The sequence below is a fragment of the Bos mutus genome, chromosome 2 (genome assembly GCF_027580195.1).
Source record: "Bos mutus isolate GX-2022 chromosome 2, NWIPB_WYAK_1.1, whole genome shotgun sequence".
NCBI classification, from domain to species: Eukaryota; Metazoa; Chordata; class Mammalia; order Artiodactyla; family Bovidae; genus Bos; species Bos mutus.
Window position 1 is genome coordinate 31,815,104 of NC_091618.1, and position 18,515 is coordinate 31,833,618.

At 43.4% G+C, this 18,515-nt stretch overlaps 1 protein-coding gene across 1 annotated transcript in view; it reads left to right on the top strand.

Moving 5' to 3' along the window:
* PECR (peroxisomal trans-2-enoyl-CoA reductase) overlaps positions 1-17,986 on the top strand; it is a 53,853-nt gene extending 35,867 nt beyond the window's left edge. Inside the window, exons 7-8 of the mRNA XM_005896179.3 lie at positions 13,986-14,097; positions 17,421-17,986. Of these exons, the coding sequence (XP_005896241.2) occupies positions 13,986-14,097; positions 17,421-17,506 (198 nt within the window). The 3' untranslated portion in view covers positions 17,507-17,986. The remainder of the gene's footprint in view (positions 1-13,985; positions 14,098-17,420) is intronic.
* The last annotated feature ends 529 nt before the right edge of the window (positions 17,987-18,515 follow it).

Below are 18,515 nucleotides of genomic sequence, written 5' to 3' on the forward strand. Positions count from 1 at the left end.
TTCAAAACCTGTTCAGCAGTCACCACGGCAGTAACCTGCTTTACGGTTTCCATCCTGAACAAAAGAACTGCCATCTGTAAATATTTCCATGTCAGGATTGTCTAATGGGGTATCCTTTAGATCCTCCCAAGCTGCATAGTTCAAAGTTAGGAATTGAGAACAATCGTGATCAGGTGTTTCATTTTCCTTCTCAGGAAGGAAAGTGCCAGGATTTAAATTTCCACAAACTTTAAGCTTAGCTTCTGGTCCTTCTAACAACAATGACTGATACTTAAGAGGCCTACTGTCTGTCATCCAAATATTAACCTTAGAATTTAAGATTCCACTCACATCATGAGAAGTCAGTACAGTAAGGTTTCATCCATTAATTATTTTTAAAGCTTCAGGTGCTAATAAAGCCGCTGCCCCAATTACTCTTAGGCAGTGGGGCCACCCATGTGAAACTACATCTAATTCTCTGCTTAGATAAGCAATAGGTTGCTGGTGAGGCCCTCGGGGTTGTGTCAAAACTACACTGCCACACCTTTTCTTTCAGTGACAAATTAAATTCTGACCCTGTGGGCAAGCTCAGAGCTGGAGCTTGCAGGAGAGCAGTCTGAAGAACCTTAAAAGCCTTTTTAGTTTCTGGAGACCAAACCAGTTTGTCGGTTTGGGCCTGCTGAGTTTCAGCTATAAGTTTATATAAAGGCCGAGCAAGTTCCCCGTAACCCGGAATCCAAATGTGACAGTAACCTGTGATTCCCAAAAATCCTCTCAATGTCTTAAAGTCATAGGTAGGGGTGATTTAGTATAGGTTTAATTCTCTCAGGCCTATGGCCCTAGTCCCTTCTGATATGATTAGGCCCAGATATCTAACAGATTGTTGACAAAGCTGAGCCTTTTCTCTTGATGCCTTGTAACCACAGCCTGCCAGAAAGTTTAAGAAATCTTCTGAGGCTCGCGAACAAGCTTCCTCTGTCTCAGCACAGAGCAAAAATATCATCTACATATTGTAACACCACTGCTTCAGAGCTATTAAAAATTTTGTAGATCCGTGACAAACTTTGTCCGAATAAGTGAGGACTGTCACCAAATCCTGGGCAAAACTGTCCAGGTTAACTGAGAAGCTGGCTGCGTAGGGTCTTCAAAGGCAAATAGGAATTGACTTTCTTCCGCCAAAGGCACTGAATAGAAGGCATCCTTTAAATCAATTACTGAGAAATATTTGGCCCGTTCAGGAATTTCAGACAATAGACTATAAGGATTAGGCACCACGGGGTGTAAAGGAACTACAGCCTCATTTATTATTCGTAAATCTTGAACTAGTCTCCATTTACCATTCGATTTCTTTATACCCAAAATAGGAGTGTTGCAAGGACTGTTACAGGGAATTAATAGTCCCTGCTCCTTTAAATTTTCGATGATGGGTTTTAACCCTTCCTTACTTCAGGTTTCAGTGGATACTGCTTCTTATGTGGAAATATGTGTGGGTCTTTATGTGGAAATATGTGTGGGTCTTTATGTGGAAATATGTGTGGGTCTTTGAGCTTAACAACTACAGGAATAGCATTTGTGCTCGACCCACAGATTTTCCATCAGCCCATACTCTAGGATTTACATTTTGTTCAACTAAAGGGAGAGAAAGGAGGGCTCCATATTCATGAAAACAGAGGCATGGACCTTGCTCAGTATATCCCTTCCCAAAGGGGTGAGGAGATTCTGGCAAGATCAGAAACTCATGTTAAAACAGCACAGAATCCCAGTTGCAAGATAAAGAATAACTGAAATAATACCTTTTGGCTCGTCCAGACAGTCCCATTACGGAAGTGGATCAGGGAAGAAAGTGGGCGGGGCTTCAGTAAGCACAGAATAAGTTGCCCCAGTATCTAAAAAGGAAATCGACGGATTGGCCCCCACAACTATTAATACCCGGGTTCCTCAGGTGTAATGGGATGGGAGCTTGTGTGAGGACCCCGGGCACCTTCAGTCCTGATTGTCTTGAGAGTCCGACCCGGGAGACCTACGCCTCTGGGGCAGTCTCTCTTCCAGTGTGGTCCTTTGCAGACCGGACAGGGGCCGGGGGCGGCTTAGATGCCTGAGGGCAATCTAAGCGAGGTGCCCCTCCTTTCCACAGTAGTAGCAAGCCCATCCCTTTTCACCTGGGCCCCTCTGGGCATTTTTCTCAGGCTGTTTAAGAACGTTTTCATAGCCATGGCGAAGGCTTCCGCCTTTTCCTTTGTCTTTTTGCCTTTCTTTCTTTTCCTCATATTCCCTACCATAATAGACTGTCTGAGCCAGTTGTAACAGAGTATCTAAAGACTGATTTGGTCCATACGCCTGTTTTAATAGCTTACGGCGGATATCTGGAGCCGACTGAGTGAGAAAAATCTATCCTTTAAGATCACTTTTCCCTCTTCACTTTTGGGATCAATCTCAGTGAATCTTGAAGGCCTTCTCTCAGTCTATCTAGGAATTTACCAGGAGTTTCTTTCTCCTCCTGTTCTATATCTGCCAATTTGCCATAGTTTAAAGGCTTAGAACGCGCCTGCCTAAGTCCCTCAAGAATACATCTAACAAAATGACTCTGATCCCATCTTCCTTTAGCTGTGTTGTAGTCCCAGTCTGGTTCTATAGTTGGGACCGCCTGAGTCCCAGTGGGGAGGGCCGATATCTCGTTCTCCCTCTTCCCTACTGATTCATTACCAAGCCATTCATCTCCATAAGCAACCGCTTTTCCCAAAACTCGAGTCTTTGACTCAGGAGTCAGCGTTTGTCCCAAGATATACATCACATCCTTCCAAGTGAGGTCATAAAGCAGAGTAACACCTTTAAAGGCTCTAATATATTTTTCTGGGTCCTCTAAATAGTCTCCCAGATCCTCCTTGATTCTTTGTATTTCTTAATAAGAGAAAGGCTTATTAACTCTCACAGACTATTTCTCCCGGTGGGTGTTTCATAAAGAGGCAACAGCTTGTGTGGCTGTTCCTCAGTCTCTCTGGCTGCTCTGCGCATATGATCCCAGGGATAGATTGGAGAAACCTGTTTTCCTCTTCTCTTTGTCTCCTGTCCTCCATCTCATCTCTTACTTGATGGTCTGAGTTTCTACTGAAACCAGAGTAGTCTGAGGTCGTACTGAGACAGGAGTTATTTGAACCTCCATGTGGGCAGTTTGAATCCCAGTTTGGAGTCCCAGGTGCAGGGGCAAAGTAAGAGGACAGGAGGAGCTGAAGGTTTCACACCCAAATTTATACCCTTAGGACATTAAGTCTGGCATATTTAATAGAGAAAAAGGGCAACACATATGCTACTTCTACCCATTTCCCTTGTTCCTTACAGAACCGGTCTAATTGTAGAATAGTATTATACTTAGAGACCCTCAACTGGCCACCGTTCACATCCTCCAATGGATACCGTGGCCATGCAGTATCACATAGGAAGACCAGGTGTGTCTTTTTTAAGCCCTGGGGATCAAATCTATCCCAGTTTTCAGGATACAGTTCAAAGGTAGAGGCTGGAATTGTTAGCTCCCATCTGTAAGAGAGAAAAAAAAAAAAACCAAGGCCATTTTTCTACCGGGCGTCCCTCCTGCTCTAGATGGGGGTGTAGACAGACGTTACACCAAAAGCTTTTCCTTCCTGGTCGGACTTAGTCTGTCCCTTACCGACGCAGGCGCCGTACTCGTCCCTCCCGGTTCTACCACCGAGATGGGGTGGGGATGTACCAGGGGTAGACTTGATAGCATCCCTACTTGCGTCAGCTCTTCACCCCTAACCTTGTTTGCCTCTGATGTCACCCGGGGTGAATCAGAGTAACCTTCCGGAATGCCTCCCAAGCTAAGACCGCTGTAGGAAACATTCGTCACCTGAGTGCCTGTGCACGACCCTGAGTATTTCCTGACTACAATAAGACCGACATGAACATAAAACTGAGATGGTCTTTCCAAGCATCACCACACCAGTATAACAGCCTCCTCTGATCCACTAAGAGCCGGTGTTAAAGGAAAGAAAAAAAAATTGCAGTCCCAATCTGAGTAATCTTTAACCTCAGAGATGTTCTGGGAGCTAGAGCTCCATCTAGCTTACGAACTTTTGATTCCTAGCGAGGCTAGACACTTTCTTGACTACCAATCCAAGTTTGGGACCTAAGCCACAGTACACAGTAACAGTATAGATCACAAGTCCCTTGAAAGTCTATGATCTGATAGATTAGGTTAGTACTTCTAATTCCCAGGAGTTATGAAATGGTCAAAGAGACGGAAAAGTTTCTCTTGAGAAAGGAGGATTCGGTCCACACGCTTTGCCCATTTCTGGTCGGTTCGAAGGAGACATTGGGTGCCTCTTGGCATTGGCAGGTCGGTATAACGCCCCGACAGGTTTCTGCCATAAGCTGTATGAGATCACCGTGGAACCGCAGAGCAGGGCCCCTTACTTGCTTCACGCAGGGCATGCCATTCATTCACACAAGCACACGGTAGAGTTAGTAAAAATTCAACTGGGGCCAGAGACGAGGCTTGATCGCTCGGAGCTTTTGTGTAATAAAGTTTTATTAAAGTATAAAGGAGATAGAGAAAGCTTCTGACATAGGCATCAGAAGGGGTAGAAAGAATACCTGCTTGCTAGTGTTGACAATGAAGTTATATACTCTCAATGAATCCAAAGAATGTCTGGAGGTTGTAAAGACCTCATCAGACCTACTCCCATAATTTACATTTTAAGATAACAGAAAGACCAGGTCTAAGGTTTAATCCAAAGACTGTCCTTAATCTAGAGACTGTCCTCAGGCAGGATACATTATTGTTATATAATCCTAAGGAATGTGGAGAAAGAAAAAAAAAAAGTTTGTCCTTTCTTCCTCCTTGAGAATTCCAGACCCCTCTCTCCTTGGGGACCCTAGATTTCCTATCAACCTGCCTAGGAAATGACTCTCTCATTCCCCCTTTTCTTTTAGGAGAATTATGTTGCCCTGGGAAAAGGGTCGTTCTGCTCCATAACTGCTTCCGAGCTGACAAGGGCGTTGTCCCTAAATTGGTGAGGCAACATATTCTCTAATCCTCATATTGAGGATATCTGATCCAGGGGCCCCAAATAGTAGCTGGAGGAAGCTACAGCAGTAGCAGGAGTTTGAGCAACCATTTGTAACTTAAAAGCTTTCATGCGGCTAGAAACAAACCCAGTTATACAATTACAGATGCAGGGAGCAAACAGCAAAAACAAAACAATCAGAATCAAAATTAAAAGTCACATTATGTCCATAGTTAAAGTACAAAGTTGCACCAGTCCATTTTAGGGTTGGTAGATGTCATCAGATGAAGAAGAGGCATCGCATGTGATTGTTGTCGAAGGTATTCACAGACTTGGAGAAAGTCTTTTTCTTGAAGTGGGGATGTCCACCACAGGAAGCCTTCCACTGACGAAGAGGGGAGCTCTCCGCAGACCCAGCAGTTAGACCGATTGTGGAATGCAGCATAAGAGTGAGCCCAGGACAGGAGGACATTGTCTTGAGGATCCAATGGCAGACTCAGGATATTTGGAGTCAGCAGAAGTAGACTCACATAGATTATCAGGCCCATCTGCTGCCCTTTGCTTAATTCTAGAGCTCGGGTCAGGGCCACAAGCTCCGCTAACTGAGCACTGGCTCCCTGGGGGAGAGATTTTGCTTCCAAAACCTGTTCAGCAGTCACCACGGCGTAACCTGCTTTACGGTTTCCATCCTGAACAAAAGAACTGCCATCTGTAAATATTTCCATGTCAGGATTGTCTAATGGGGTATCCTTTAGATCCTCCCAAGCTGCATAGTTCAAAGTTAGGAATTGAGAACAATCGTGATCAGGTGTTTCATTTTCCTTCTCAGGAAGGAAAGTGCCAGGATTTAAATTTCCACAAACTTTAAGCTTAGCTTCTGGTCCTTCTAACAACAATGACTGATACTTAAGAGGCCTACTGTCTGTCATCCAAATATTAACCTTAGAATTTAAGATTCCACTCACATCATGAGAAGTCAGTACAGTAAGGTTTCATCCATTAATTATTTTTAAAGCTTCAGGTGCTAATAAAGCCGCTGCCCCAATTACTCTTAGGCAGTGGGGCCACCCATGTGAAACTACATCTAATTCTCTGCTTAGATAAGCAATAGGTTGCTGGTGAGGCCCTCGGGGTTGTGTCAAAACTCGCAATGCCACACCTTTTCTTTCAGTGACAAATTAAATTCTGACCCTGTGGGCAAGCTCAGAGCTGGAGCTTGCAGGAGAGCAGTCTGAAGAACCTTAAAAGCCTTTTTAGTTTCTGGAGACCAAACCAGTTTGTCGGTTTGGGCCTGCTGAGTTTCAGCTATAAGTTTATATAAAGGCCGAGCAAGTTCCCCGTAACCCGGAATCCAAATGTGACAGTAACCTGTGATTCCCAAAAATCCTCTCAATGTCTTAAAGTCATAGGTAGGGGGTGATTTAGTATAGGTTTAATTCTCTCAGGGCCTATGGCCCTAGTCCCTTCTGATATGATTAGGCCCAGATATCTAACAGATTGTTGACAAAGCTGAGCCTTTTCTCTTGATGCCTTGTAACCACAGCCTGCCAGAAAGTTTAAGAAATCTTCTGAGGCTCGCGAACAAGCTTCCTCTGTCTCAGCACAGAGCAAAATATCATCTACATATTGTAACACCACTGCTTCAGAGCTATTAAAATTTTGTAGATCCCGTGACAAACTTTGTCCGAATAAGTGAGGACTGTCACGAAATCCCTGGGGCAAAACTGTCCAGGTTAACTGAGAAGCTGGCTGCGTAGGGTCTTCAAAGGCAAATAGGAATTGACTTTCTTCCGCCAAAGGCACTGAATAGAAGGCATCCTTTAAATCAATTACTGAGAAATATTTGGCCCGTTCAGGAATTTCAGACAATAGACTATAAGGATTAGGCACCACGGGGTGTAAAGGAACTACAGCCTCATTTATTATTCGTAAATCTTGAACTAGTCTCCATTTACCATTCGATTTCTTTATACCCAAAATAGGAGTGTTGCAAGGACTGTTACAGGGAATTAATAGTCCCTGCTCCTTTAAATTTTCGATGATGGGTTTTAACCCTTCCTTACTTCAGGTTTCAGTGGATACTGCTTCTTATGTGGAAATATGTGTGGGTCTTTATGTGGAAATATGTGTGGGTCTTTATGTGGAAATATGTGTGGGTCTTTGAGCTTAACAACTACAGGAATAGCATTTTGTGCTCGACCCACAGATTTTCCATCAGCCCATACTCTAGGATTTACATTTTGTTCAACTAAAGGGAGAGAAAGGGAGGGCTCCATATTCATGAAAACAGAGGCATGGACCTTGCTCAGTATATCCCTTCCCAAAAGGGGTGAGGGAGATTCTGGCAAGATCAGAAACTCATGTTAAAACAGCACAGAATCCCAGTTGCAAGATAAAGAATAACTGAAATAATACCTTTTGGCTCGTCCAGACAGTCCCATTACGGAAGTGGATCGGGAAGAAAGTGGGCCGGGGGCTTCAGTAAGCACAGAATAAGTTGCCCCAGTATCTAAAAGGAAATCGACGGATTGGCCCCCCACAACTATTAATACCCGGGGTTCCTCAGGTGTAATTAGGATGGGAGCTTGTGTGAGGACCCCCGGGCACCTTCAGTCCTGATTGTCTTGAGAGTCCGACCCCGGAGACCTACGCCTCTGGGGGCAGTCTCTCTTCCAGTGTGGTCCTTTGCAGACCGGACAGGGAGCCGGGGACGGCTTAGATGCCTGAGGGCAATCTCGCTTGAGGTGCCCCTCCTTTCCACAGTAGTAGCAAGCCCATCCCTTTTCACCTGGGCCCCTCTGGGCATTTTTCTCAGGCTGTTTAAGAACGTTTTTCATAGCCATGGCGAAGGCTTCCGCCTTTTCCTTTGTCTTTTTTTGCCTTTCTTTCTTTTCCTCATATTCCCTACCATAATAGACTGTCTGAGCCAGTTGTAACAGAGTATCTAAAGACTGATTTGGTCCATACGCCTGTTTTAATAGCTTACGGCGGATATCTGGAGCCGACTGAGTGAGAAATCTATCCTTTAAGATCACTTTTCCCTCTTCACTTTTGGGATCAATCTCAGTGAATCTTCGAAGGCCTTCTCTCAGTCTATCTAGGAATTTACCAGGAGTTTCTTTCTCCTCCTGTTCTATATCTGCCAATTTGCCATAGTTTAAAGGCTTAGAACGCGCCTGCCTAAGTCCCTCAAGAATACATCTAACAAAATGACTCTGATCCCATCTTCCTTTAGCTGTGTTGTAGTCCCAGTCTGGTTCTATAGTTGGGACCGCCTGAGTCCCAGTGGGGAGGGCCGATATCTCGTTCTCCCTCTTCCCTACTGATTCATTACCAAGCCATTCATCTCCATAAGCAACCGCTTTCCCAAAACTCAGTCTTTGACTCAGGAGTCAGCGTTTGTCCCAAGATATACATCACATCCTTCCAAGTGAGGTCATAAAGCAGAGTAACACCTTTAAAGGCTCTAATATATTTTTCTGGGTCCTCTAAATAGTCTCCCAGATCCTCCTTGATTCTTTGTATTTCTTAATAAGAGAAAGGCTTATTAACTCTCACAGACTATTTCTCCCGGTGGGTGTTTCATAAAGAGGCAACAGCTTGTGTGGCTGTTCCTCAGTCTCTCTGGCTGCTCTGCGCATATGATCCCAGGGATAGATTGGAGAAACCTGTTTTTCCTCTTCTCTTTGTCTCCTGTCCTCCATCTCATCTCTTACTTCGATGGTCTGAGTTTCTACTGAAACCAGAGTAGTCTGAGGTCGTACTGAGACAGGAGTTATTTGGACCTCCATGTGGGCAGTTTGAATCCCAGTTTGGAGTCCCCGGTACGGGGGCAAAGTAAGAGGACAGGAGGGAGCTGAAGGTTTCACACCCAAATTTATACCCTTAGGACATTAAGTCTGGCATATTTCGCATAGAGAAAAAGGGCAACACATATGCTACTTCTACCCATTTCCCTTGTTCCTTACAGAACCGGTCTAATTGTAGAATAGTATTATACTTAAGAGACCCTCCAACTGGCCACCGTTCGCCATCCTCCAATGGATACCGTGGCCATGCAGTATCACATAGGAAGACCAGGTGTGTCTTTTTTAAGCCCTGGGGATCAAATCTATCCCAGTTTTTCAGGATACAGTTCAAAGGAGTGAGGCTGGAATTGTTAGCTCCCATCTGTAAGAGAGAAAAAAAGCGACCAAGGCCATTTTTCTACCGGAGGCGTCCCTCCCTGCTCTAGATGGGGGTGTAGACAGACGTTACACCAAAAGCTTTTCCTTCCTGGTCGGACTTAGTCTGTCCCTTACCGACGCAGGCGCCGTACTCGTCCCTCCCGGTTCTACCACCGAGATGGGGTGGGGATGTACCAGGGGTAGACTTGATAGCATCCCTACTTGACGTCCAGCTCTTCACCCTTAACCTTGTTTGCCTCTGATGTCACCCGGGGTGAATCAGAGTAACCTTCCGGAATGCCTCCCAAGCTAAGACCGCTGTAGGAAACATTCGTCACCTGAGTGCCTGTGCACGACCCTGAGTATTTCCTGACTACAATAAGACCGACATGAACATAAAACTGAGATGGTCTTTCCAAGCATCACCACACCAGTATAACAGCCTCCTCTGATCCACTAAGAGCCGGTGTTACCAAAGAAAAAAAACCATTGCAGTCCCAATCTGAGTAATCTTTAACCTCAGAGATGTTCTGGGAGCTAGAGCTCCATCTAGCTTACGAACTTTTGATTCCTAGCGAGGCTAGACACTTTCTTGACTACCAATCCAAGTTTGGGACCTAAGCCACAGTACACAGTAACAGTATAGATCACAAGTCCCTTGAAAGTCTATGATCTGATAGATTAGGTTAGTACTTCTAATTCCCAAGGAGTTATGAAATGGTCAAAGAGACGGAAAAGTTTCTCTTGAGAAAGGAGAGTTCGGTCCACACGCTTTGCCCATTTCTGGTCGGTTCCCGAAGGAGACATTGGGTGCCTCTTGGCATTGGCAGGTCGGTATAACGCCCCGACAGGTTTCTGCCATAAGCTGTATGAGATCACCGTGGAACCGCAGAGCAGGGCCCCTTACTTGCTTCACGCAGGGCATGCCATTCATTCACACAAGCACACGGTAGAGTTAGTAAAGCACGGCAGAAAACGTGTTCGCTAAGAGAACAAAGAACTAAAGCTCCAAGCTTCCTTACCTTGTCCTGAAGGATCCCGGACGAGCCCCCAAGATGAAAGGTTGTTGTTGAATCACGCAAATACACCGGGATTCTTGGCCCCCGGAGGAGAAGAATTCAATCCGGGGCCAGAGACGAGGCTTGATCGCTCGGAGCTTTTGTGTAATAAAGTTTTATTAAAGTATAAAGGAGATAGAGAAAGCTTCTGACATAGGCATCAGAAGGGGGTAGAAAGAGTACCTGCTTGCTAGTGTTAACAATGAAGTTATATACTCTCCAGTGAATCCAAAGAATGTCTGGAGGTTGTAAAGACCTCATCAGACCTACTCCCATAATTTACATTTTAAGATAACACTGTCCTCAGGCAAGATACATCCTTGTAAAGACCAGGTCTACTCCCATAATTAACATTTTAAGATAACAGAAGGTTGAATCCAAAGACTGTCCTTAGGCAGGATACATTATTGTTATATAATCCTAAGGAATGTGGAGAAAGAAAAAAAGTTTGTCCTTCCTCCTTGAGAATTCCAGACCCCTCTCTCCTTGGGGACCCCTAGATTTCCTATCAACCTGCCTAGGAAATGACTCTCTCAAAGGGTTCGTGTCTTTTTTGAGTTAGGCAACAGAAAATCTCTTTATTTGAAGGGGAGAGATGCAAAAAGATTCCTTCACTCTGTAAACACTTAATAAGTAGTTACTTTATTGTAAACACTGTCAAAGGATGAGGCCACCACTCGATATTTGAAACAGAACTCAGCACCAAAGCACAGTTATTCCTGGTCAGGCACAGTCTCTCGGAGTAGACTATTGAGTTTTCTTTTTTCCCTTGGGGGAAGTTTGGTTTTAGAGATTTGCAGACTTTGAGTGAGAGGGTCGTTGTTTGGCTGACACTCAGAAAGGGACTTATTGGCATGAGTCTTCCTGACTGGCTAACTTACAGGGTCAAGGAACTTTCACGGATTGGTTGAGTAACAAAACAGTGTTCACAGGGTGAGTTGTCATTGATTGATTACACAGGGGAAAGCTAGTTCTGACTGTTACTTGTTCCCAGGCCCCATCAGCCCTTTCCCAGGAATGTGGGAACTTTTAAATCATTAATTCCACACCGACTCTGTCCAATAGAACTGTGGTAATAGTCACATATGTAATCTTAAACTTTGTAATAGCCACATTAAGAAAAGTTTTAAAAAGTGAAATTAGTTTAAAAAATAAATCTTATTTAACTTAGTATACCTAAAACATTATCATTTTAACAATTACTAATGAGACTATTTTACATTTTTCTTTTCCAAGAAGAAAAAGACTTCTGAATCTGGTGTGTGATTTTATACTTATAGTGCCTCTCAATTCAGATTCAGTTCAGTTCAGTTCAGTCGCTCACTCGTGTCCGACTCTTTGTGACCCCATGAATCGTAGCACGCCAGGCCTCTGTCCATCACCAACTCCCGGAGTTCACTCAGACTCATGTCCATGGAGTCAGTGATGCCATCCAGCCATCTCATCCTCTGTCGTCCCCTTCTCCTCCTGCCCCCAATCCCTCCCAGCATCAGAGTCTTTTCCAATGAGTCCACTCTTCGCATGAGGTGGCCAAAGTACTGGAGTTTCAGCTTCAGCATCATTCCCTCCAAATATATCCCAGGGCTAATCTCTTTCATAATGGACTGGTTGGATGTCTTTACAGTCCAAGGGACTCTGAAGAGTCTTCTCCAACATCACAGTTCAAAAGCATCAATTCTTCAGCGCTCAGCCTTCTTCACAGTCCAACTCTCACATCCATACATGACCACTGGAAAAACCATAGCCTTGACTAGACGGACCTTTGTTGGCAAGGTAATGTCTCTGCTTTTGAATATGCTATCTAGGTTGGTCATAACTTTCCTTCCAAGGAGTAAGCGTCTTTTAATTTCATGGCTGCAGTCACCATCTGCAGTGATTTTGGAGCCCCCCAAAATAAAGTCTGACACTGTTTCCACTGTTTCCCCATCTATTTCCCGTGAAGTGATGGGACCAGATGCCATGATCTTCGTTTTCTGAATGTTGAGCTTTAAGCCAACTTTTCCCTCTCCTCTTTCACTTTCAAGAGGCTTTTTAGTTCCTCTTCACTTTCTGCCATAAGGGTGGTGTCATCTGCATATCTGAGGTTATTGATATTTCTCCCGGCAACCTTGATTCCAGCTTGTGCTTCTTCCAGTCCAGTGTGTCTCATGATGTACTCTGCATATAAGTTAAATAAGCAGGGTGACAGTATACAGCCTTGACGTACTCCTTTTCCTATTTGGAACCAGTCTGTTGTTCCATGTCCAGTTCTGTTGCTTCCTGACCTGCATATAGGTTTCTCAAGAGGCTGGTCAGGTGGTCTGGTATTCCCATCTCTTGAAGAATTTTCCACAGTTTATTGTGATCCACTCAAAGGCTTTGGCATAGTCAATAAAGCAGAAATAGATGTTTTTCTGGAACTCTCTTGCTTTTTCGATCATTTTTCGATGTGTGAAAACGTTTTGGTTGTGTCATATGGTTCGTGGCCTCCTTTTTGGACAGTGCAGTCCTATACTACCTGCCGGGGACACAGGGATGGAGGGAAGGCTGTGCCCGCCTTCTCTCAGGTCTCAGAGCCTCAAAGAGGCACAGCCCTGTGAACACACAGGCTGTAGTGCTGCACACAGGATCAGGACTGGGGTGAGGCAAGCAAGGCACAAACAGTATTTAGGGACCACCTGCCCCCTAGAGCAAGCACCTCCTTAACTGCTGCATCCCAGGCACCTCATTAGTCTCCCCCTTGTCTCAGCCCTGCTTGGCAGCCTGATAAAATGGAAGATTCTGGGGCTCTAACCCCAGAGTTGACAACCCAGATGATCTTAAGTGTAGGATCTTGGAGTCTGGAGTTTCAGTAAGCAGCCCTAGGGATTCTGATGTAGGAGCTTAAGATCACCCTTTGACAAACTCTGCTTGTGTCAACAACCTCATGTGAGAGTCCGTTTACATCCAGTGAAATATTTCCATCTTTTTCTTTGGTTTTGGGAGTGGTTGTTGCTGAACTCGCCAGTCACCTATCTGTTTCTCAGGGCTGCAGCAGGATTCTGAAGTCCCCCTGATAGAAAGCTCCTGTACTCTGAGACCCTGGGCTTTGGGCCTGCGAGGACCATGGACTAAACAAGCTAGAATGCCAGTTTATTGTTACACAGACACAGTGAGCGTTTCAGGGAGAAAACTATAAAAGGCATGTGATGGTGTTGAAAACAATGAGGATCATGGAAGGAACTGAATTATTTGATGGGACAGAGCAGACACAGCACTGCTTTCACTTTTGGTTCCTTCATGTTGTTGTATTTTAAAAAAGATTCAAAAAATTTTTTTGGCCACGTGACCCTGCCTACAGGTTCCTAGTTCCTTGACCAGAGATTGAACCCCAAACCCCCTGCAGTGGAAGCATGGAGTCTTAACCACTGGACCACGAGGAAGGTCCCTTAACTACGTCACATTGTGTGATTCATTTCACACTGGAGGACAAAGGAGCCTGGCGTGTTACAGTCCCTGGTATTGCAAAGAGTCGAACACGACTTAGTAACTGAACAACAACCTAAAAGGCTCTTTTTATTTTGCCTTCACCCTAGTCACATCCCTGACTTTAATGATGCTCAAATAGAAAAAGGCATCTATTATGTACCTTCAGATTATAGTACACACAGCCTGGCATTCTAAAGGCTGCAGGCTTCAGGTTACAGTTCTGTCATTTCAGAGGTGTCTACTCGGAAATGGGAAGCAGCCAGAAGTGAGGGGTATCTAATTTTCTGAGTGCATATGTGTGCTTCTGTTTCCAGGTCTCCTCCTTGGTATGCTTCCTGCTGTCTCCTGCTGCTTCCTTTGTCACCGGACAGTTGGTGTATGTGGATGGGGGCCAGTCTCTGTACACACAGTTATTTGAGATACCAGGTGAGTGGCCAAGAAATGAGTGCCTTTGTGCCTTCTCCTGTTCAGGTTTTCAAAATTCCTCTAGGTACTTAAGAGATAAGGGTTTTGTTTTTTTTTTCTTCTTGTAGAACATCCAAAAAATGTACAAAATATTTATAGTCATCATATGATTTTTAAAGGCAATATTCCTAGTGCAGCAAATATCTAAATATCTTTATTATAGCACACAGCTTTACCTGTTTAAGGACTTGTTTACGTGTGCATAGGCTAGTGGAATTTAACCTTGAAAAATATTCTCAGTGTGAATATATATGTACAGGAGAGAGACGAGAACAGAGGCAGGAATGTGCCATACTTTTGATATTTAACTTCTCTTTGTTTATCCAGTTAGTGGCTTGTGTATATGAGTGGGAGAATCAGACCTGTTAGATGGGGAGGGGTGGTATGATGCTATTTTACAGTATCTTCAGGTTATAGATTGAGGGAAACCATAGGAATATGCTGTGTTCATTCATTTTTGATGTACAAAACAAGTTTATATTTCTCAATCTAATGTAGATATTGCATGCAAATGTGTGTGTGTGTGTGTATGTATCTTATGACTAGACCATCAAACTTTGGAGTTGAAAGGATCCTAAAAAATTAGTCAAGTATCACAGTTACATCATACATGACAAAACACATCCATGAAAGCAAGGCATGTCCAAGCTAATCACTCCCAAAATGTAGAAAAGGATATGAAATTCAAATGTGTCCAAACTGTTGCCAAAGATAGTTGATTAAATGATTGCCAGTGAATTAAAGGGCTTCTCTGGTGGCACAGTGATAAAGAATCTGCCTGCCAGTGCAGGAGACACAGGAGACATGGGTCCAATCCCTGGTTTGGAAAGATCCCCTGGAGTAGGAAGTGGCAACCCACTCCAGTATTCTAGACTTGAAGATCCCATGGACAGAGAAGCCTGGTGGGATATAGTCCATGAGGTTGCAAAGAGTCACACAACTGAGCACACACACACAATTAAAATGTGGTTGATGTAGCATGTATGTACTTGAATTTCCTGTTCAGGACTTACTCTTTTCACCCTACTCTTTCATGTGCTAATAGTCTCATCAATGATTCAGCCCTTCTTTGCATTAATCATTGATTGGTTTGGATCTATAATATTACTCATTATTTCCCCTGGCATAATTTTTTACTAACACTACCATTGTAGTAATGTGTATGAGATTCTGTGGCTTTAAGGATCTCATTTGGAAACACAGAAATGCCTTCATGGTTATATAATATTGTTTTCTGATAGTATTTATTTATTTATTTATTATTTTTTTAAATTTTATTTTATTTTTAAACTTTACATAATTGTATTAGTTTTGCTAAATATCAAAATGAATCCGCCACAGGCATACATGTGTTCCCCATCCTGAACCCTCCTCTCTCCTCCCTCCCCACACCATCCCTCTGGGAGAGTGACATTGAAACATGTAGAATATCATGTAAGAAACGAGTTGCCAGTCCAGGTTCGATGCGCGATTCTGATAGTATTTAAAGTAGCAAAGGTGGAGGGAGAACCTTTCCACTTCCCTCACCAGTGGAGTTGAGTCAGTGTTTGTTAAAGTGAGGTACATCCCTTTCCTTTTTAGAGGGGGAAAAAACCCCTCTAGGTGACTGCTTCTCCAGGCCTCCAGTGAAATGGTTTTCTTTTGTAATTCTAACACTGTTGTTTTTGTTTAATCAGTACAAAAAAATATTTTTTAAGTTTTTGAAGAAAGCGGCCACATCCATCTTTTAAGAATATGTGCGTACTTGGTCGGTCAGTTGTGTCCAACTCTTTGCGACCCCATGGACTGTAGCCTGCCAGGCTCCTCTGTCCATGGGATTTCCCAGGCAAGAATACTGGAGTGGGTTGCCATTTCCTTCTCCAGGGGATTTTCCTGACCCAGGGATGGAACCCGCATCTCTTGCATCGCCTGCCTTGGCAGGCAGATTCTTTTCCACTCTGCCACCTGGGCTTCCCTTTAAGAATATACTCTCTTAAAATAATGAGCGGGAATAGCCATTCCTTCTGAAATTTTAAGATTGCCAGTCCTACGGTGAGAATGCCTGGGATGAAAGCTTATTAGCTTTTATTAGCTTATTAGCTGATGTTCTTGAGGGTATTTATTTCTGTATGCCTTCATTTTCTTTTCTATAAAGTGAGGTCCCTTATAGTATTCATTTCATTGGCTCTTGGGAGAATTAGATTAGTTAATGCACATTAAAGGTACTGTATCAGATAGAATGCTTTTAGTTAAAACTCAGACTGGCTCAAGCAATGAAGGGATTTATTGTCTCAAATAACAGGTGAGTCTTCACTCTGCAGCTCACTGATTTTATCGAGGGCATTTTTTTCCCTTTTCCCTCTCTTTTTGCTGCTATTACATTGGCCATATCTTAAGATGGACTCTCCTGGTGCCTGCCACTCCTGAAGCTCCATGCTTCTTTGTTCACGTCCATTTGGACAGAGACAGAGGGGAGGGGATGACTTTTTCTCAGCATTTTTAACCAAATTCTGAGATTCTCTCTGCTTGGTACTAGCTTATGCAAGTGTCCATGTTTGACCAGTAACCTCAGCAAGGGGAATAGAGTACACTTACTTAGATCAATCTGTGATCCAAGTAGGGTCACTTCTCCAGAACCTCATGGGTTTCTAAGTGGAAAGAGGAGATGGGAGACTGGATGCCGGGACGGGGCAACTCTAAGTGTCTGGTACAAAGTAAGCATGTTTCAGAAGGTACCGTTATTAAGGAAGTAAGATTGGTTGAATGTCTACGTTATGTCCAGTGCTATATGCAGGGATCACATGGACCCTCTCACCTTTAACAGAGAGATGTTGGTATCTCCGCTAATAGATGGGGATTTCCCTGGTGAATCAGCTGGTTAAGAATCCACCTGCAATGGAGGAGACCAGCGTTCAATCCCTGGATCAGGAAGATCCCCTGGAGAAGGGAATGGCAAACCCCTCAGTTTTCTTGCCTGGAGAATTTCATGGAGGAGCCTGGCAGGCTACAGTCCATGGTGTCGCAAAGTGAACGACGAACACTTACTTAATAGATGAGGAAACTGAGGCTTAGCAAGAGTAACTTCTCCAAATCTGTAGAAGTAACTTCTACAAAGTTATTAAGTGACAGAGATGGGATTCAAATTGAGATTTTTCTCAAAGCCTTTGCCACCTGTCCCAATGATTTCTTTTTTCTTGCTAAGAAAAGGGGTGATCCAGGGAAAATGACAAATGGGTTTGGTGGGAACTAAGAGAACTGATGAGGTTAATAGATTCGTATCTGACCTGAGGTTTTCCATTTAACAGATCATGACAACTGGCCCCAGGGAGCAGGGGACCCTTCTCTTGTCAAAAGCATAAAAGAGTCTTCTAACCATAAAGCCAAGCTGTAAGCTAAAGAAACATGGAAGCGTCTTTTGTCCCCAAGTGCCTTAACATCTCGACAGTGCACTTCTGTACTTTATAGGAACTCATAATCTGTATGGGAAACTCACATTCTGATTTTTTAATGTTAATCAATTACATCTGTGCAAAAGTTATTCCTGAAATAAACACATTAAGTGCCAACCAACGTCATTTGTGATCAAAAAAAAATTTTAGAAGTGGAAATTAACATAATTTATGATTATACTTTTAATTCTAAGAAAGGTCTTTGAAAAATGAAATAGTTTCAAGTTAATGATAATGGTATTATGATTTCCCATAAGGTTCACAATAAATCTAAATTGTGGCATCATTATGATTTTTACAACAATGACTCATTTTTGATGGCAAATACTTTGGGATCAATAAAGCTTTATATAATTATTGATGTGTGGTTTGTTCATGAAGTCATATTTGTACAAACCCTGTTAATAAAAAAGAAAAATGAAGTCATAAGTGGTATATTTTTTCCGTCCTTGGCTTGATATGTCTTGATTTCTTAGCCAAAGTATTCCCCTTTCTCCATGTTTCTCCTTTTATATGCAAACAAATTTTTAATTAAAATCTATGCAGCTGTATTAGGGTTCGGTATTCTTCCTTCCATTGATCCTTTCTGTCCATTGATCTTGATTTGTGGAGTGTCATCTACAAACTGTATATGTTCATTTTTTTTCTCTCTTCATCAATGAAACCTGTTTGACTTCTTCCTGTTGAAGTGAAGTAGTTTCTTTAACAGTAACACTGAGTTCAAAGCATATGATTGACCAAACCCTAAGCTGGGTGGGGCAGGGCGGTTATCGGCTGCAGAAATTGCAGAATCTGCAATTTTATCAGCATCCCAAGCAGGTCCGGGACTAGAATGAGGCTAATGAGCTGCTGTGGGTGCCGCTTGTAAGGAGGTGCTCACTCTTGTGTGTGAACAGGGGAGGATCGCCCTTGAGAGTGAGCCAAAGCTCCCTTTAACATTGTGTGCATGCT